Consider the following 15449-nt stretch of genomic DNA (forward strand, 5'->3'; position numbering starts at 1 on the left):
GGAGAGCAGAGCTCTGGCCCAGAAATCAGAAAGAGAGAGAGAGAGGACGAGACCATGAAATTCGGGTTATTGGGTTTCCGCATGTAGTCAGCTAGGTTGGCGCCGTGGACGAATTCGTAGACGAGGAACGTATGGTTAGAGACAACGCGAAAGAATAATTATTTAAAGAAAAGTTAAAAAAATAAAAACAAAAATAAAAACAAAAAAAAAAACAAAACAAAAAAAGCAAAACCCAGATCGTGGGTTTCGTAATTGGATAAAGAGAGGGAAAGGGAGACAGCGTGAAAGAGGGAGAGGGAAGAGTAGAGGGGATCCCTCGCTGAGGGTTTCGCAGTTAGGAGGCCATGCTGAGGGAGAGGGAGACAGAGATAGAGACAGAGCGACAAAAAGAGAGGGAAAAGGAAGAGTAGGGATCTTAGCGCCATTGCTGCAGATCCTTGATTTCATGAGTGGGAGAGGGGGTACACTCAGAGAAAAGCATGGGGGGATTTGAGGGAGAGGGGTAGGGATTGTGGCCGGACGTCTGGGTTTGTCCCTTTGGCGAAGGGTGCAGGTTCCGTTTTCAAGTTGTACACCCACCACCGCAAGGTCCTGCCCGCTTCCGAAGTATGGGTTTACAGGCAACGGTATGGGCTGCACAGAGAGAGGGAGAGAAAGACCTTGCAGAAAGAGGGAGGTGGGGATTCTAGGGAGAAAGGAAGAAAGAAGGAAGAAGAAGAAGAGAGAGAGAAAGAGAAAAAGAAAAAAAAATCCATGTCACCTCTGAACGGAAGAAAGAAAGAAAAAAAATCCACGTGGACCCCTTAATAACACGTGGCGTTCAGTTATTGTCTACATGGACGTCACGTCTACATGGACATCACGTCATCACTTAACGGAAGACTTAACAATTTGACTAATAGATATATGAGACTATTCCAAAATTTACACTTTAGTTATGACTCTAGGACGAAAAAAACTTGATGTACTAAATGTTGAAAACCATGAAACATGAAAGTAGTAAACAGAGATTTACCCTAAATTTTATTAAAAATTTGACTTTATGGGGACTGGCTAGAGACTATGTTACATGTATTTGCTTAATACTTTTACTGTTTAATGGTTTGATGGACTAACAAAATAAGAGAATATCATATTTTATCAATATTGACCGTTAAATTGTGAACATATTAATTAGCATGCATGGATAGTAATCAACGCGACTTATATGAAGCTACATGTATAAATGGATAATGCTAAAAAGACTAAATTTTTAAATCAAATTGTGTAAACCAAATTATGTAGTTATTGATGATTAGATTATTAATTAAATATCAATTAACATACTTATTATTTATTAATTATAAATTATTTAGTTTACAAATTTAATTTTTAAGCATTATCTGTATAAAATACAATGAAGCAAACATGCATAATCAATGTATGTACAGAAAGTACTGCATGCACGCACGAAGGGGAAACAGCTATTTCATGTCATCCTTGCACATCAGTGGGTTCCGATGTCCCGTCAAATCCATCAAAACAAAAAGCAAAATCAAACATTATTTTCGCCATGCTTTGTAAAGAAGTAATGGCCGTACGTGAAGAAAGAAACCATTCACGCATCGTCTCTCAACCTTTAAGCATCACATGCATGCAGTTCTTTCACCTTTCTTCTCGGACAAAAGAAAAAAGATCTTTCCCATATTTCTTCTTCATGAAAAAAATAATAATAAATATGAGTTAAAAAGTTACACCCACAACCACTGATGTGGGCAGTAAAATATTTTTTTGGTCGAAACAATATTCAGCTCCTCTTCAGCTTTTATACTGTAAGTTTTTTAATTTTATCCGATTTGTTGTAATCTTAATTTTCTGGGTACATAATTTGGGGGTTACTTTTCTCTTGACAGAAGAAAGACAAGGGTAAATGTTTTTGGGTTATTTTCTTCTGGCAGGCAATATAATGAAGTTTCTCATCCCTCCCTCCTATAAAAAGAAGCAACCCTCCAGCCCTAAACGCAGCCCCATTCGATAGTCTCTCTTTCTCTCCTCCCTGTCTCTCTTTTCTTGTAACTGAAACTCATCATCTAACAAAAGAAGTCGTCCTACGTTAGCTGCTACCATGGACAGTGACATGCATGCATGTGCGACGTGCATGTAATGTGATAATATTATGTATGTGTAAATAGTTTAATTAAAGGAATCAATTAAATTAAGGGGAAAAATAGTAGAGCTTAATGGATTTTAGTTGGATTGGTTTTAGCCCTAAAGGACCTAAACCCTAAAGTAAAATAATATTAGCTAAATTGGTTAGGTTTTCATCATGGTTCTCTCCCCTTCCTTCCCTTTTCTCATTTTTTCTTCTTCTTTCTCTCTCTACTTTTTATTTCTTTTACTTTCTACAAAAATAAAATCTTGAGCATTCAAACAGTAGAGAGTGAAAAAAAAAGAAAAATAAGAGGAAAGAGAATCTTATCTTTCATCATCATCTTAGTAGATGAGACTATTTACTGCATTATTTACTGTTTGAGTATTTACTGATCATTTCGTCTTTCTCTCTCTGTCTCTTGCACACTTGTGCCATTCTCTTCATTTTCGTGAGTGCCCATGTTTTTTGAGACGTTTTTTTTTCGTATGTTTTTTTTTTTTTTTTTTTCAAATTTTATGTTTTTTTCTTGTATTAGAAATTCCTACATTCAAATTATACAGAGTGATCATCGCCCTCCCCATTCATTGCCGCAAGGGTCAAGTTGGAATCCCCTTCGAAAAAATCCCCGAGCTGCATGAAACTATTTCCTGAGCAAATTGCAAGAATTCACCACTACAGTTGCTAATAATCACCCCAACGCCACCTTTCCTCGATCTCTCATCTCAAGCACCATCGAAGTTACACTTTAAGAAACCTGTGTCAGGAGAAGACCACTTTTGTACGGTTTGCATCGATACCATTTTGGTAAGGGAGTGATAGTGTCTAGAAGCAAGCATCCATTCCTCTTCTCTCATAGCCATATCACGCGGATGATTGATTGTACCTTTCTACAAAAGATCATTACGAGCTCTCCAAATGCTCCATATAGTTGTCAACACCAAGTCAAAAGTCAACTTGGCGGAATCATGAGCAAGCTTAGTTACCCAATCTCTGAAACATACTGATGAATTATTAAACAAAAAACTTAATCAACAAATTTCATCACTTGAAATCCCATCATTTTTTTCTTATATTATTTTATTTTCTTTTGGTTTCTATATTACAAATTTAAAAAGTGATGGGATTTCAAGTGATGAGATTTGTTAAGTTGTTTGAATAGTATATTTTGGTTGTAGAGTTTGAATGTGAGAGTTTCTAATACAAGAAAACAAAACACATAAATTGAAAGAAAAAAAATACCATAAATAAACGTCTGAAAAAAAAACATGGGCACTCGCGAAATGAAAACAACGACGCAAGTGTGCAAGAGAGTGCAAGAGAGTGAGGGAGGAATTTGCAAGTAGCATCACAATATGCAGCTTGAGAAGAATGTCAACTTCCCACATTCAATTGAATATTGCAAATGAAAACCAGCAGTTGCGAGAGTGTACGTATTAGATGACTACATAAATCTAGCTAGCAGCCAAGCATATAGCTCGAGAAGCAGACAGCTTTTACTTTAATCGATCCTTCACATAGCCTAAGATCGATGCAAATCCAGGCGGCAATTAGCACTATATCAGTAGTATCATTTTGCAAATTATAGAATGACATTGAAACTGACATTAGGAGGCTCAAAACAAGGAAGATTAAACACATGCATGATTGCACCTCCTTTTCCAACAATGTCACAAAACAATAGCAAACACAAGATTCCAAGGGACCTTATGCTGGAAAGTACATTTTCTTTTCAGATTGAATAAAACCCAATCATCAAAAGACAAGGGCTCCAAAGTTTCAGAACTTGAAGGACAACAAGGTTCTAATTTCAACACTTTGAATTTGACTGGAAAATAACATGTTGGATCGGATTCTTAAAAAATATAAGAAGAAATAAAATATAGAACCGTAATTTAAAAGAAAATAAATGTTAGCAATTGAATTCTGAGTAGAATTTACAGTGCAAATGGAAAACAAGCATTCAATGTCTCTATTACGATGGTTACAACACTTTTCATCCACCATCATATTTTGTAAACCAGTTCGATTCCAAGCAGAATGGTTGTTGCTTCACAGTCCTCCGAAGAACCGACAACCTGCACAGTTTTAGAACGCAATTAATGAAGATAAATTAAGATTGTTGTGATGGTTTTCAACAAAACCTCAAGCATATTCACCAAAACCAAATTTCATGTATGTGAAACGCATTTACGATTTTCCTCGGAAGGTAAGGCAAATGAACAACAACTCCGTTTACTTCATTCTACCATCAAGTAGAAAGTTTCATAAGGCTCTGTGTCTTCGCTTCTACACAATCATCATACCCCATCGTTGAGTTTGTAATTGGCTTTCGGTTCACCCCCAGATACGTGACATTACTGAGTACTCATCACGGATGTACCTAGCAATTGGAGTAGAACTTTTTTGGTGAAGACTTCTAATAAAAATTGTATCGGTATTCCTACAAAACATTCGGCAACAGATTGGTGCAGGTCTCCTCCACGTTCTGAAAAGTGAAGGGGAAAAACACAACTGCGAGTTCCACACATATCGCAGCAGTAATCACGAAGACTCAAGCTAAAGACGCAAGGAAGGCAACAAGCACAAAAAGGAGTGGTCAACTGAGAATTTAACTCCAACATATTTTTCAATAGCAAAGAAACAAATTCATAGTAGGTAGGACATTTTTAAGAGTATGTCAACTGCAATCATTAAAACAATGAGCTGGAAAATGTAGCATCACTTAACATTATAGATACAAAGTTGCATACTTAATTAAAGTCCCGTTCTACGAACAATCTACAGGATGGACTAAGCATGCAATTATTCATATACATTCTCTTCTCAAGTTGTTTCTATAATCTGGATATCATGGGGTTTTCACGCTCCGGAAGAGAAAAATCTGCTCTCGTAAAATTCTATCCCACCCCATTCATTACGAACACGACAAAAATAATTATTACAATTTTCAACAAGGAAAAACTTATAAAGTTCAGGCAGCTTACTTTGCAGCACCGTAACCAAAAGCATCTGCAGTTTGATCGAGCTCCTGGTCAGTCCACTCTTCACCCTTACCTGATTATGATTTAAAGAAATCATTACCCACTTGAACATAGGTCAAAGGATTTCATACACGTTCAATAAGAACATTTTGCTACGATCCTTGGCTTCGTCAAGCAGATCAATCAATCAGACCACCTCACTTGGCTCCATCTTCTCCAAAGCCAAGACCGAAACCAACATGGGTAATTTTTGGTTTCAAGGCACCATCAGTTGGGTAACCTGCATGTTTAGCTGCCTGAAACAAAACACCAAATTAAGTTCATCCATATCTGCATCGTAACCCTAAAATAATTATAACAAGAACATAGACCGGAAAATGCACAAACACCACAAATCAGGGTATGCAGAGACAGGTCACAGCTTTAGCAACGTACCTTCAGAAGCATATCAAAATGCTGTTGCTGGCCAATATCGGTAACATATATGATCCAATCAGCTTTCTCATCATTAAGGCGATACCAGTGCAACACATTGCAAGTAGAAACATCAGTAAGAATGAAAACTTACTCTCAAATTTTCCAGTGCAAGCAACAACACCGGCTCTACATCAAACAGTTTTCACCAACTCTCGCTTTACATTCACCAAATTTTCTTCTTCCTGAGCCGGAAAACAAGAGTCACAAAATCAGATACAACTCCAAAGGCCCAAACATTAAACACTCAAACCAACACTCACACGGACAAACACACAAAAATAAATATAACCCGCATTTGATCTCTAGATGACTACCAAGGGGTGTAACTTATAGCCGCCATCGTTGATACCAAGTGCGCCCTTGCTGCAAAAACAAGCTTTCTAGATGCTGATTTCTGTAATTCTGTGTAGTTTCACAATGACTACAGTAAGTTGCAATAAAAGCTATGAATTTCGGAAATCAAATCAGCATAAACCCAAAAAGAACTAAAAAAAATTGGAATAATCAGCAAACAAAAAGTACAAAAACTGAATTTGTATTCATGAAATTATGTTTGGTTATTGAGAAGATTACTAAAGCAAAAAGAAACATGGTAAAAAGCTACAATTATATTTATATATAATCTGGTGATCAATCTCAAATTACTAATCAAGAAACTCCTGAAATAACACGCGCGACGGCGATTTGTTTGTGTTTCAATATATTACATACAATGTTGGTTGTTAATTTAATTTGTATTTTCATCATATTCTACTAGACTTTATCGGGCATGTTTTTGGAAAGTTTCGCAACTAAATTTGTCAAGTAGTCGTTAATTTCGACTTTGTTTTGTTTTAATATCATCCTAATTTCTTGCCACACCCTCACGCATGCGGCAATTTTTTCTTTAATTTTACGTGTTTACTTTGCTCTTTAATTTTGTTTTAAATATTTTTTACTTTTATATTTTAAAATTTTAAAGAAAAATTGCCAACTACGTGGTAATTTATTATGTTATGTTGGATTTTTTTTAAATTAAATATTTAATTTAAGAACTTAATCAAGGAAATGTACTTTCGGGATTCACCCTTCCTCCTCAATTTGCCGTCTTGGTTCCAAATTTCGCTACCCCGACTTACTCAAAATCCCTGAATTCCCAAAACCCAATCTCCTCCTGCCAAAGAAATCGCCATCACCCTTCAACCACAAAAAAATTCCCGGCAAAATTCGGAACAGAAGGTCCTACTCGGATTTTTCATCTCTTGGAAGGCAATTTTTGGAGTTGTTACAGTCATTACCATACTCACAATTACTTCCATTATCTGCTTTGATAAGTTCTGAAAGAGAAGCAATGAGAATAGGCTCAGTCATGCTTATGATCGAGTTATGGCTAGCAAAGTGGATTTGATCATAAAATTCAGAGGTGTTAGCTCGTATATTAAATTCAGTATACGTATTCTTGGAATAATGATCCTAGTTCCTATATGTGCATAATTACGGTACATATGTTCGGAGTTATGCCCTAAATTATAATTTATGTAATAATTCTATATTAATTAATTAATATAAAAGTAATTTTTATTCAATTATAAGTTTAGTTTTATATTAATAGAAATATTGTACCATGAATGAGTCCATAGGACTTAAGGTATGGAAGCAATCCCGAGGAGTTTGCTGGAGGCATTTTAGGATGCATTTTCTCTTGATAATTAGATTTCAAATTTCAATAAAAAAAACGCATAAACGAAGCTTACCCAATTGGTCATTGGTCCTCTAGACAAGGGTTTTGTGGTAACAGGCGATGACGTTGGCTATATACGCAACCTTATTGCTGGTGAACTCGTCATTGGCTTTGGGCTCCATCACGGCAAGGCACATGCTATGCACCATCTGTTTCTCTTGGCTGCCTTTGTGATCTTCGACAAATTTTTCGATCAAATCCTAGTCGAAGGTGCTGGTTACAACCGAAGGCAGAGGCTCCCCAAACACAACCAAATTTGTAATGTTGAAAGAGCAAACGATCAAGAGTTAGACGAGCTGCAATACATAGGAGGAGGGGAGAAAGAGTCAGATCGCAGTCGGCGGTGCTGGTTATAACCGGAGGCAGAGGCTCTCCAACCACAACCAAATTTGTAATGTTGAAAAAGCAAACGATCAAGAGTTAGACGAGCTGCAACACAGGAGGAGGGAAGAGTTTGGAGAGAGAGTGGGTACCTGCGCTTGCCACATTAGCAGTTAATAGATAAATTGGCATATAAGGAGGAGGAGGTATGATATTGTAATGAATTCAAAAGTTGATGTATAACATTATAATATTCAAAAGACGATATATGAGTTTGTTATGATACCCAAAATTGAGATGGTAAAATATAATTTACCCCTTTATTTATTGTTTGTGGGTGCGTGGAGGTTTTTGATTGGTTAGAGACAATCAGATAAGGACAACTAAATGTTGTATTTACGCTTCGTTTGAAACTGCTTCCTTAAAAAAAAATTGTTTATAAGCATTTTCAGTAAAAACGCTTCTATTAGACGTAAATTCGTAAAAATTAAAGTGCTCTTGAAATGCTTCCCAGAAGAAGCAGTAATAGGTTTACCCCCAAAAGTACATCTAACTTGTTCTCCCAAACATGGTTAGAAATGCTTGTGATGATCTAAAAGTGCTTAGTTGATTAAAAAACCACAAAAATTGTACTTGGGCTACAAGCATAAACAAAAATACATCTGAACTTGGGCTTTTCTAGGGTTGCAGTGTACTCCAAGTCCAATTTCAAAGTCCACACTCTAAATTTCAGTCCAAGCAGCTTTACTTGCCAAAGCCCATTCAACGTGTGGGACCACAATCTACTGTTTACTGACTTGGCAGCGTCCCATTGGCCAAGCAAAGGGACCTTTTCCTCCCAACTTGTAAAAATTCGGCAACAAAAAAGACGAATATATAAACAGTAACGCAGAAAATATTCGAGGGAAAACAAAAAGAAAAAGAAAAAAAAAAAAGGAGTAATATGTTAGGTACCCACTTAAACCTGATTGCGCCGCTTTCTCCTTCCCTCTGTCGACTCTCTTGCCTCCACCCCTCTCCTTCCCTCCCCGTCACCGGTGAGACCTCTTCTCTCTCTCTCTCTCTCTCTGTCTCTCTCTCTTGTTTCTATGTATGCGGGCAATGACAATATATGTCTCTGTGTGTATAAATAAATAAATATATATAGGTATATGTAAAGATTGATTCTTTCAGAAAAAACATATGTATAGATTGATGCTTTTTGTTTATTCTACTCTTTCATAAGTTCATGAATGCTGAACCCAGTTTTTTGCTTATATTTTTGTAATTATCACAAGATTTATGCTTTTAATGTTTTTAATTAACCCAATTTTTCTTTGGTTTTTTTTGGGTTTTCATTAATTTGTTATGAGAAGTTCGAAATTCATAGCTTTTGTTGTAATTTGATGTAGTCATTGTGAAACTAGACAGACTTATTGAAGGTAGCATCTAGAAAGCTTATTTTTGCAGCAAAGTCCCACTCAGTATCGACAATGGCAACTGTAAGTTATTCTTTTTACTCATAACTTTTATTTTTTACCAATTTTGCTTAGCATTTTTGTGTGTGTGTTTGTCCGTGAGAATATTCTTGCAATGTGTAGCTTGTGGTGCCGCTATTATGTTTTGAGCAGTAATCGAATTTTCAGGACAGTTTAGCTGTATACTTGTGTCTGATTTGTGGCTGTTTTTTGTCTCAGGAAGAAGAGAATGTGGGAAATGCAAGGCAACAGTTGGCAAAACTGTTTGAAGTATCGCTCAGGAGAATAGTCCCTGACGAGCAAGATGTCGCGCCAGTGATTGCTGCTTCAACCGGGAAGTTTGGCGATTATCAATGGTACATTATAGTCTTTAATTCTAAATTGTAAACATTAGATTTATTTTCGAACTGAAAATAATCTATATTATTTGTTTCTGTCACTTGAAAGATATTTCAATTTGTAAGTCATGCTTTGTACGTACTTCTATTTGATGGGTAAGTCCTTCCTTGGTGCAGTAACAATGCCATGGGTCTATGGTCTAAAATAAAAGGAAAGGGGAGTGAGTTCAGGGGTCCTCCATCTGTTGGGCAGGTACTAACGTTCACCTTTCCTTTACTTCTCTACATTGAACTTAGATAGTTAGGTCATCTCCAACCGAAGGGACCAGAGGGCCAAAGGGCCGAAAATAGCCCGAAAACCGTCTCCAACCGAAGGCTAGGCTAGAGGGCTCGTGGAATCTGAGAGGGTCCCATGGAATCTGAAAGGGCCAAAGGACTGGCCAGAAAAAATGGAAATCCTGTCGGTTTACATTCATATTATTTAAAACCGACAGGAATGATTTGAATTTTTTTTTTACTGTTTTATTATTATTTTTTATTTACAAAATTTTTCCTATAACTTTTATTTTTCATATATTTTTTTTTAAATTCTATCTTTTTCCTATAACTTTTATTTTACAAAATTTGTAGTTTTTAACAACATTTAAGAAATTATTAAAAACATTTCTAGTTTTTCATATTTGTTAAAAAAACATTTAACAACATGAAACTTGAACAACATTTAAGTTGTAGTTTTTAAATAATAAATTATGTTTGGCCCTATGGCCCTCGGTTGGAGACGGTTTTTTGTGATAGGGCTAAAACGAGCCCTCTGGCGCTTTGGCCCTCGGTTGGAGACGGAGGCAAATATGGTCCTGTACTGTTCATTAAAATATTAATATCTTGGAGGGCCAGAGGGCTAAAACGAGCCCTCTGGCCAGCCATCGGTTGGAGATGGCCTTAGGGTTTCTATTTAGGCCTTGAGTTGATAGCATTGAATAATGGCTGGGGTTTCATTTTATAGGCAATCATGAAAAATCTTCCTGATTCGGAGATCATAGAATCTTGTTCTGTAGCAGGACCTGGATTTGTGAATGTTGTCTTGTCAAAGAAATGGTTGGCTAAGGTATTGTTTGAACTTTTATGTGACTGTAAATTATACTAAATAACTTATTTATTCAATTTTTTTGGTGTGGGCGGATATAAAGTTCTTACTTTGTTGGACTTAACTGTGAATAATTGTTGGTGCAGAGAATACAAAAGATGCTTATTGATGGTATCGAGAAATGGGCGCCACAGCTACCGATCAAAAGGGCTGTGGTTGACTTTTCCTCGCCTAATATAGCTAAAGAAATGCATGTGGGTCACCTAAGGTCAACTATTATTGGGGATACGCTAGCCCGTATTCTCGAGTTTTCAAATGTTGAAGTTCTTCGACGAAATCATGTTGGTGACTGGGGGACACAGGTGATGTATTCATTTTAGGTAATGCAGTTTGATAGCATATGTAACTAATTCAGATTCCAAGAGAAAAAACTTGCTAAACCTGGACATTTCAAGTTTCCCCACCATCTAACATTTGGCACTTGCCTTTCCTATATACGCACCCTGGCACACAGACACATGTTACACGCATCTAGGTGTTTTTATACCCTTCATTAGTGTAACTATCACAACCTTCTGAAGCTGGGAATACAGCCAGTAGGTAGATATTATTATGTCTTTCTAGCTCATCGTTCAATATGCTTGGTAGAGAAGCACTCATTTTTTCCATCACTAAGATGTGGCTCAAGTAAGTTCTGTGTCTATTGCAGTTCGGTATGTTGATTGAGTTCCTTTTTGAAAAGTTCCCAAACATAGAAGATGTTAATGAATCGGCTATTGGTGATCTACAGGTTAGTGAAAGTTTTCTCCTTACATTTTAGTCATTTAAATGCTTCTATTGTATTATTTTATCATGTGCATCTTGTTTGGTAAACTTCCTTTGGCATGATGAATCAGAAAATAAAGTGAAAATGATTGTTAGTGACTTTAAACGAATGGTGTTTTGTTAGGCATTCTATAAAGCATCAAAACAGAGATTCGATGATGATCCTGCTTTTAAGGAGAGAGCACAACGGGCAGTGGTTTCCCTTCAGGTGAGTTATGCATTTTTAGATGTACAAAGAACACGAGGTTGATCTCTCTATCCATGATGTTAGTAAAAATTCAAAAGTATGGGAGAATGTCTTTTGTGTTTCTCTTCGTAACTTGGTTGTGATTCAACTCAATTTGCAGGGTGGAGAACCCAAGTACAGAAATGCATGGCTGAAAATCTGCGAAATCAGCCGTAAAGAATTTCACAAGGTCTATGAACGCCTTGGAGTTCATTTAGAGGAAAAGGTATGTTCTAACTTCGCAGGATATTCTATTGGCAGGCTATTGATATTCTTGTATCCCTTTGAATAAGAAACAGCAAGTTTACTGAAATTAGATGCAAAGTAAAAAATATGAGACGGCCATGTCTCCTTTGCATACAGAAGCTTTTACGGTAGCACTTCATCTTTTGCACGTAAGCTTTCTAGTGAGTGAGACATTTGAAGATTAAGTACTATTGCTTTCCTCCTAGATTGGGCACTACAGGAAAACCTGGTTTGGTCCAGCAAGTTGGTTGGTAATTGTAGTACTACGTGATTTCAAGTTACAACAAGATGATGCCATATTGAAACATTATTATTGCAAGACACTAAAGATGAATTTGGTTTATATTTTGATTGGCCAATAGCTGTGATAAGAATAATATTTTAAAGTTTTGCCCTTAGCTGTGCATTTGCATATGCAATGTTGATTATAAAGTGTGCATTGCTTCTGCTATTGTATACAATCTACTTGTGATATAATGTTTTTACTTTCGTGGCCTGCGATCTTAATGTTTACTTTTGTGCCCTGATTTATTGAAAACATTGGAGTCATTTATATTGAAATGTGGTTGAAATGCAACATGGATTATTTTTTTTTGTAATAACTGTATATAGTATAGAATATTTGTTGGATTTAATTTTGCATCTTTAGTTGCTGAGAGTAAGCAGTAAAGTCATATATGTTCGTTTTTACTTTTTGTTTTTGACAGGGAGAGAGTTTTTATAACCCATATATTCCTGGGGTTTTAAAAGAATTGAGTGATAAAGGCTTAATTGAGGAAAGCCAGGGTGCTCGTGTAATCTTTCTGGAAGGGTTTAACATCCCTCTTATTGTTGTCAAGAGCGATGGTGGTTTCAACTATGCTTCAACTGATTTAGCAGCTCTTTGGTATGGTCTTTTTTGTTGGATAATTTTCATGGATGTTTTGGTTTTATGAGTCAAAGCAATTACGTTATGGTCAGTCATTTAGCCTTGTTTCTTTACTATAGTTCTTTGTGATCTTCATACTGTGCCCCTTTGAGAGTAAGTTGTCATTCTTAGTTTCTTACTGACGTTTCTACCTGCAATGTGTTGTATAGGTATCGCCTTAATGAGGAGAAAGCGGATTGGATCATATATGTTACTGATGTTGGCCAGCAGCAGCATTTTAATATGTTTTTTGAGGTATGTTACTAAAACTGTGACCTGTCTCTGCATACCCTGATTTGTGGTGTTTTGTTCATTTTCTGGTCTATGTTATTGTTGTAATTATTTATCGCGTAGCATAAATCTTCTTATGTGGTTTCAAGTACATGTTCTCGCTTCTAAGGCTTACGGTAATAGTAATACGATGCAATTATATGGTTGGACATAATTTGATGTTTTGTTTCAGGCAGCTAAACGTGCAGGTTGGCTCCCAACTGATGGCGCCTTGAAACCAAAGGTTACCCATGTTGGTTTTGGTCTTGTTCTGGGAGAAGACGGAAAACGCTTTCGTACTCGCTCTAGTGAGGTGGTCCGATTGGTTGATTTGCTTGATGAAGCCAAGGATCGTAGCAAAAAGGTTCTTGTTGAACGTGGTATGATATCCTATGACCTATGTTCGAACATATTCTGAAGGGATGTAGAACATATCCTGAAGGGAATTGTATTTATCATCTTAGCATAGATTAGTATTCCGTATCTCCTAACCTCTAAATCTTCTCAAGTGGGTAATTATGTTTTAAAATTCAGGCTGGACTGAGCAGGAACTTAATCAAATTGCTGAGGCTGTTGGTTACGGTGCTGTTAAGTAAGCTGCCTAAACTTTTTTAAGTTTCTCCTGGTTATGTTGTAATTTTTATCTTCATAATGGATGGGGTGGGATAGCCTAGGTAAATTTTACGATAACGTATAAACTGTGACTACTGCCCCTGATTTTCTGCATCCTGAACGTGAATGGATATATCAATGTAGTATTTCTTGAATAACCTTAGGAATGGTTAAAAACTCCATGGTATCCATTTACAAAAACAATTAGAGAGAATGTATGTGAATAATTGCATACTTGGTCCAGCCTGTAGATTGTTCCTAGAATGGGACTTAATTCTTTTATATTCTTAATGTTTTGACAGGTATGCTGATCTCAAGAACAATAGATTAACCAATTACACATTTGATTTTGATCAAATGCTAAGTGATAAGGTGCGTCAACTAGTATTTGGCGAAGGCTTTGCATTAAGATTGTTCCTGACTTGTTCTAATTACTTGTCCTATATGTATTAAACTATGTTACTAATGCTTTCTGTCCTACGGTTCGGAAACTACCTGAGCAGGGAAATACTGCTGTTTACTTACTCTATGCTCATGCTCGGATCTGTTCCATAATAAGGAAATCTGGCAAAAACATAGACGAATTGAAACAAGTAAGTTCAGCTGCATTTTTCCACATTGTTACCTGCGCTTATTTATTCCTATTCGCCACTGGAAACTGGTGGATGGGGTCTGATTTTATTTTTTATTTGAAACAGACGGGGGAAATCGTGTTGGATCATGACGGTGAGCGTGAATTGGGGCTTCATTTGCTTCAGTTTTCAGAGGTAGGTGCATGCAATAATTGAACTGATTGTTGTCTTCCTCGTGTCCTTAGCTCGAGTCTTCGTTGATTACTGCTGTAATGCGTGTGGAATTCAGATTTGTATTTTTCCTCTTCACTTTTCAGAACGTGGAGGAGACCTGCACTAATCTATTGCCGAATGTTTTGTGTGAATACCTATACAATTTATCAGAAGTCTTCACCAAAAAATTCTACTCCAATTGCCAGGTACACCCGTCTTTGTTTGTCTCATGCTTTACGCTGATGAGTATTGATAATGTCACATTTCTGGGATGAACCGAAGCCAACTTTAAACTCAACGATGGATCATTATTTAGCACCGAAACCTGAGAGCCTTCTGCTTAACAATGGAATGAAGTAACCCCGTTGTTCATTTGGCTTGCCTCACTAGGCTAGGAAAACAGTACATGCCTAAGCATATACAATGAAATTTGGTGAATGTACATGATGTTTTGTTGAATACAATCCTGACAATCTTATTCATCTTCATTGCGTTCTAAACTTTGCAGGTTGTCGGGTCTCCCGAGGAAACGAGCAGGCTCTTGCTCTGTGAAGCAACAGCCATTGTGATGAGGAAATGTTTTAATCTGCTCGGTATCGAACCGGTTTACAAGATATGAAGGACCAAAATAGTGTTGTAACCATCTTAGTTAACGGGGATATTTGAATGCTGCTTTTCCGTTTGCACTGTAAAATTGTAATCAGATCTTCAGTCGATATCATTTTTGGTGTCAGAGTTCAAAATTTGAAAAGAAAAAGGACCGAGTGTTGAATTGGAATTTTCTTCTCACACACGACTTGTCGTTTCGTATCTCACCAGAAAAATACAGCAAAACGACATCATTTGTAATTTCGTATAAAAATAGATAAAAATCGAAGGCTATGATTGATTTGGTGTCACATTCTAGTTTCGACTTCGTTGTAGCACGATATTGTCCGCTGTGGGCTTACCATTCTCTCAAGGATTTGTTTTTGGGTTTCGGCACGAAGACTTCTCAAGGGGGTCATCCATCCTACTATTGCTCGTACTTGCTTAATTTTGGAGTTTTGATGGAATCCGAAGCCAATGA

General features: G+C 36.8%; 1 protein-coding gene across 3 annotated transcripts; it reads left to right on the plus strand.

The window, feature by feature from the left end:
- Window positions 1–8508: 8508 nt before the first annotated feature.
- Window positions 8509–15158, plus strand: LOC103943919 (arginine--tRNA ligase, chloroplastic/mitochondrial). Of its 3 annotated transcripts, none has more exons than XM_009354291.3 (18): window positions 8509–8667; window positions 9041–9111; window positions 9307–9443; window positions 9603–9678; window positions 10429–10530; window positions 10656–10871; window positions 11219–11299; window positions 11459–11542; window positions 11682–11786; window positions 12514–12692; window positions 12884–12968; window positions 13177–13363; window positions 13518–13575; window positions 13898–13967; window positions 14099–14188; window positions 14294–14362; window positions 14485–14586; window positions 14889–15158. In XM_009354291.3, exons 1-18 carry the CDS (start codon window positions 8574–8576, stop codon window positions 14997–14999), a joined length of 1917 nt encoding a protein of 638 aa, XP_009352566.2. In that variant the 5' UTR covers window positions 8509–8573; the 3' UTR covers window positions 15000–15158. The 3 variants fall into 3 exon arrangements, with proteins under 3 accessions (XP_009352566.2, XP_009352567.2, XP_009352568.2); XM_009354292.2 differs by having other exon boundaries at window positions 8512–8667; window positions 9022–9111; XM_009354293.2 differs by having other exon boundaries at window positions 8512–8667; window positions 9037–9111.
- The last annotated feature ends 291 nt before the right edge of the window (window positions 15159–15449 follow it).

The sequence above is a fragment of a genome, unplaced genomic scaffold, assembly GCF_019419815.1.
Source record: "Pyrus x bretschneideri cultivar Hongxiangsu unplaced genomic scaffold, Pyrus_bretschneideri_v1 Contig1, whole genome shotgun sequence".
In the NCBI taxonomy this organism is placed as follows: domain Eukaryota; kingdom Viridiplantae; phylum Streptophyta; class Magnoliopsida; order Rosales; family Rosaceae; genus Pyrus; species Pyrus x bretschneideri.

Coding starts and splice junctions, on each gene's coding strand:
- LOC103943919 (XM_009354291.3), top strand. CDS start 8,574: ATGTTAGGTACCCACTTAAACCTGATTGCGCCGCTTTCTCCTTCCCTC. Junction 11,300..11,458: donor CGGCTATTGGTGATCTACAG/GTTAGTGAAAGT, acceptor GTGTTTTGTTAG/GCATTCTATAAAGCATCAAA. Junction 13,576..13,897: donor GTTGGTTACGGTGCTGTTAA/GTAAGCTGCCTA, acceptor ATGTTTTGACAG/GTATGCTGATCTCAAGAACA.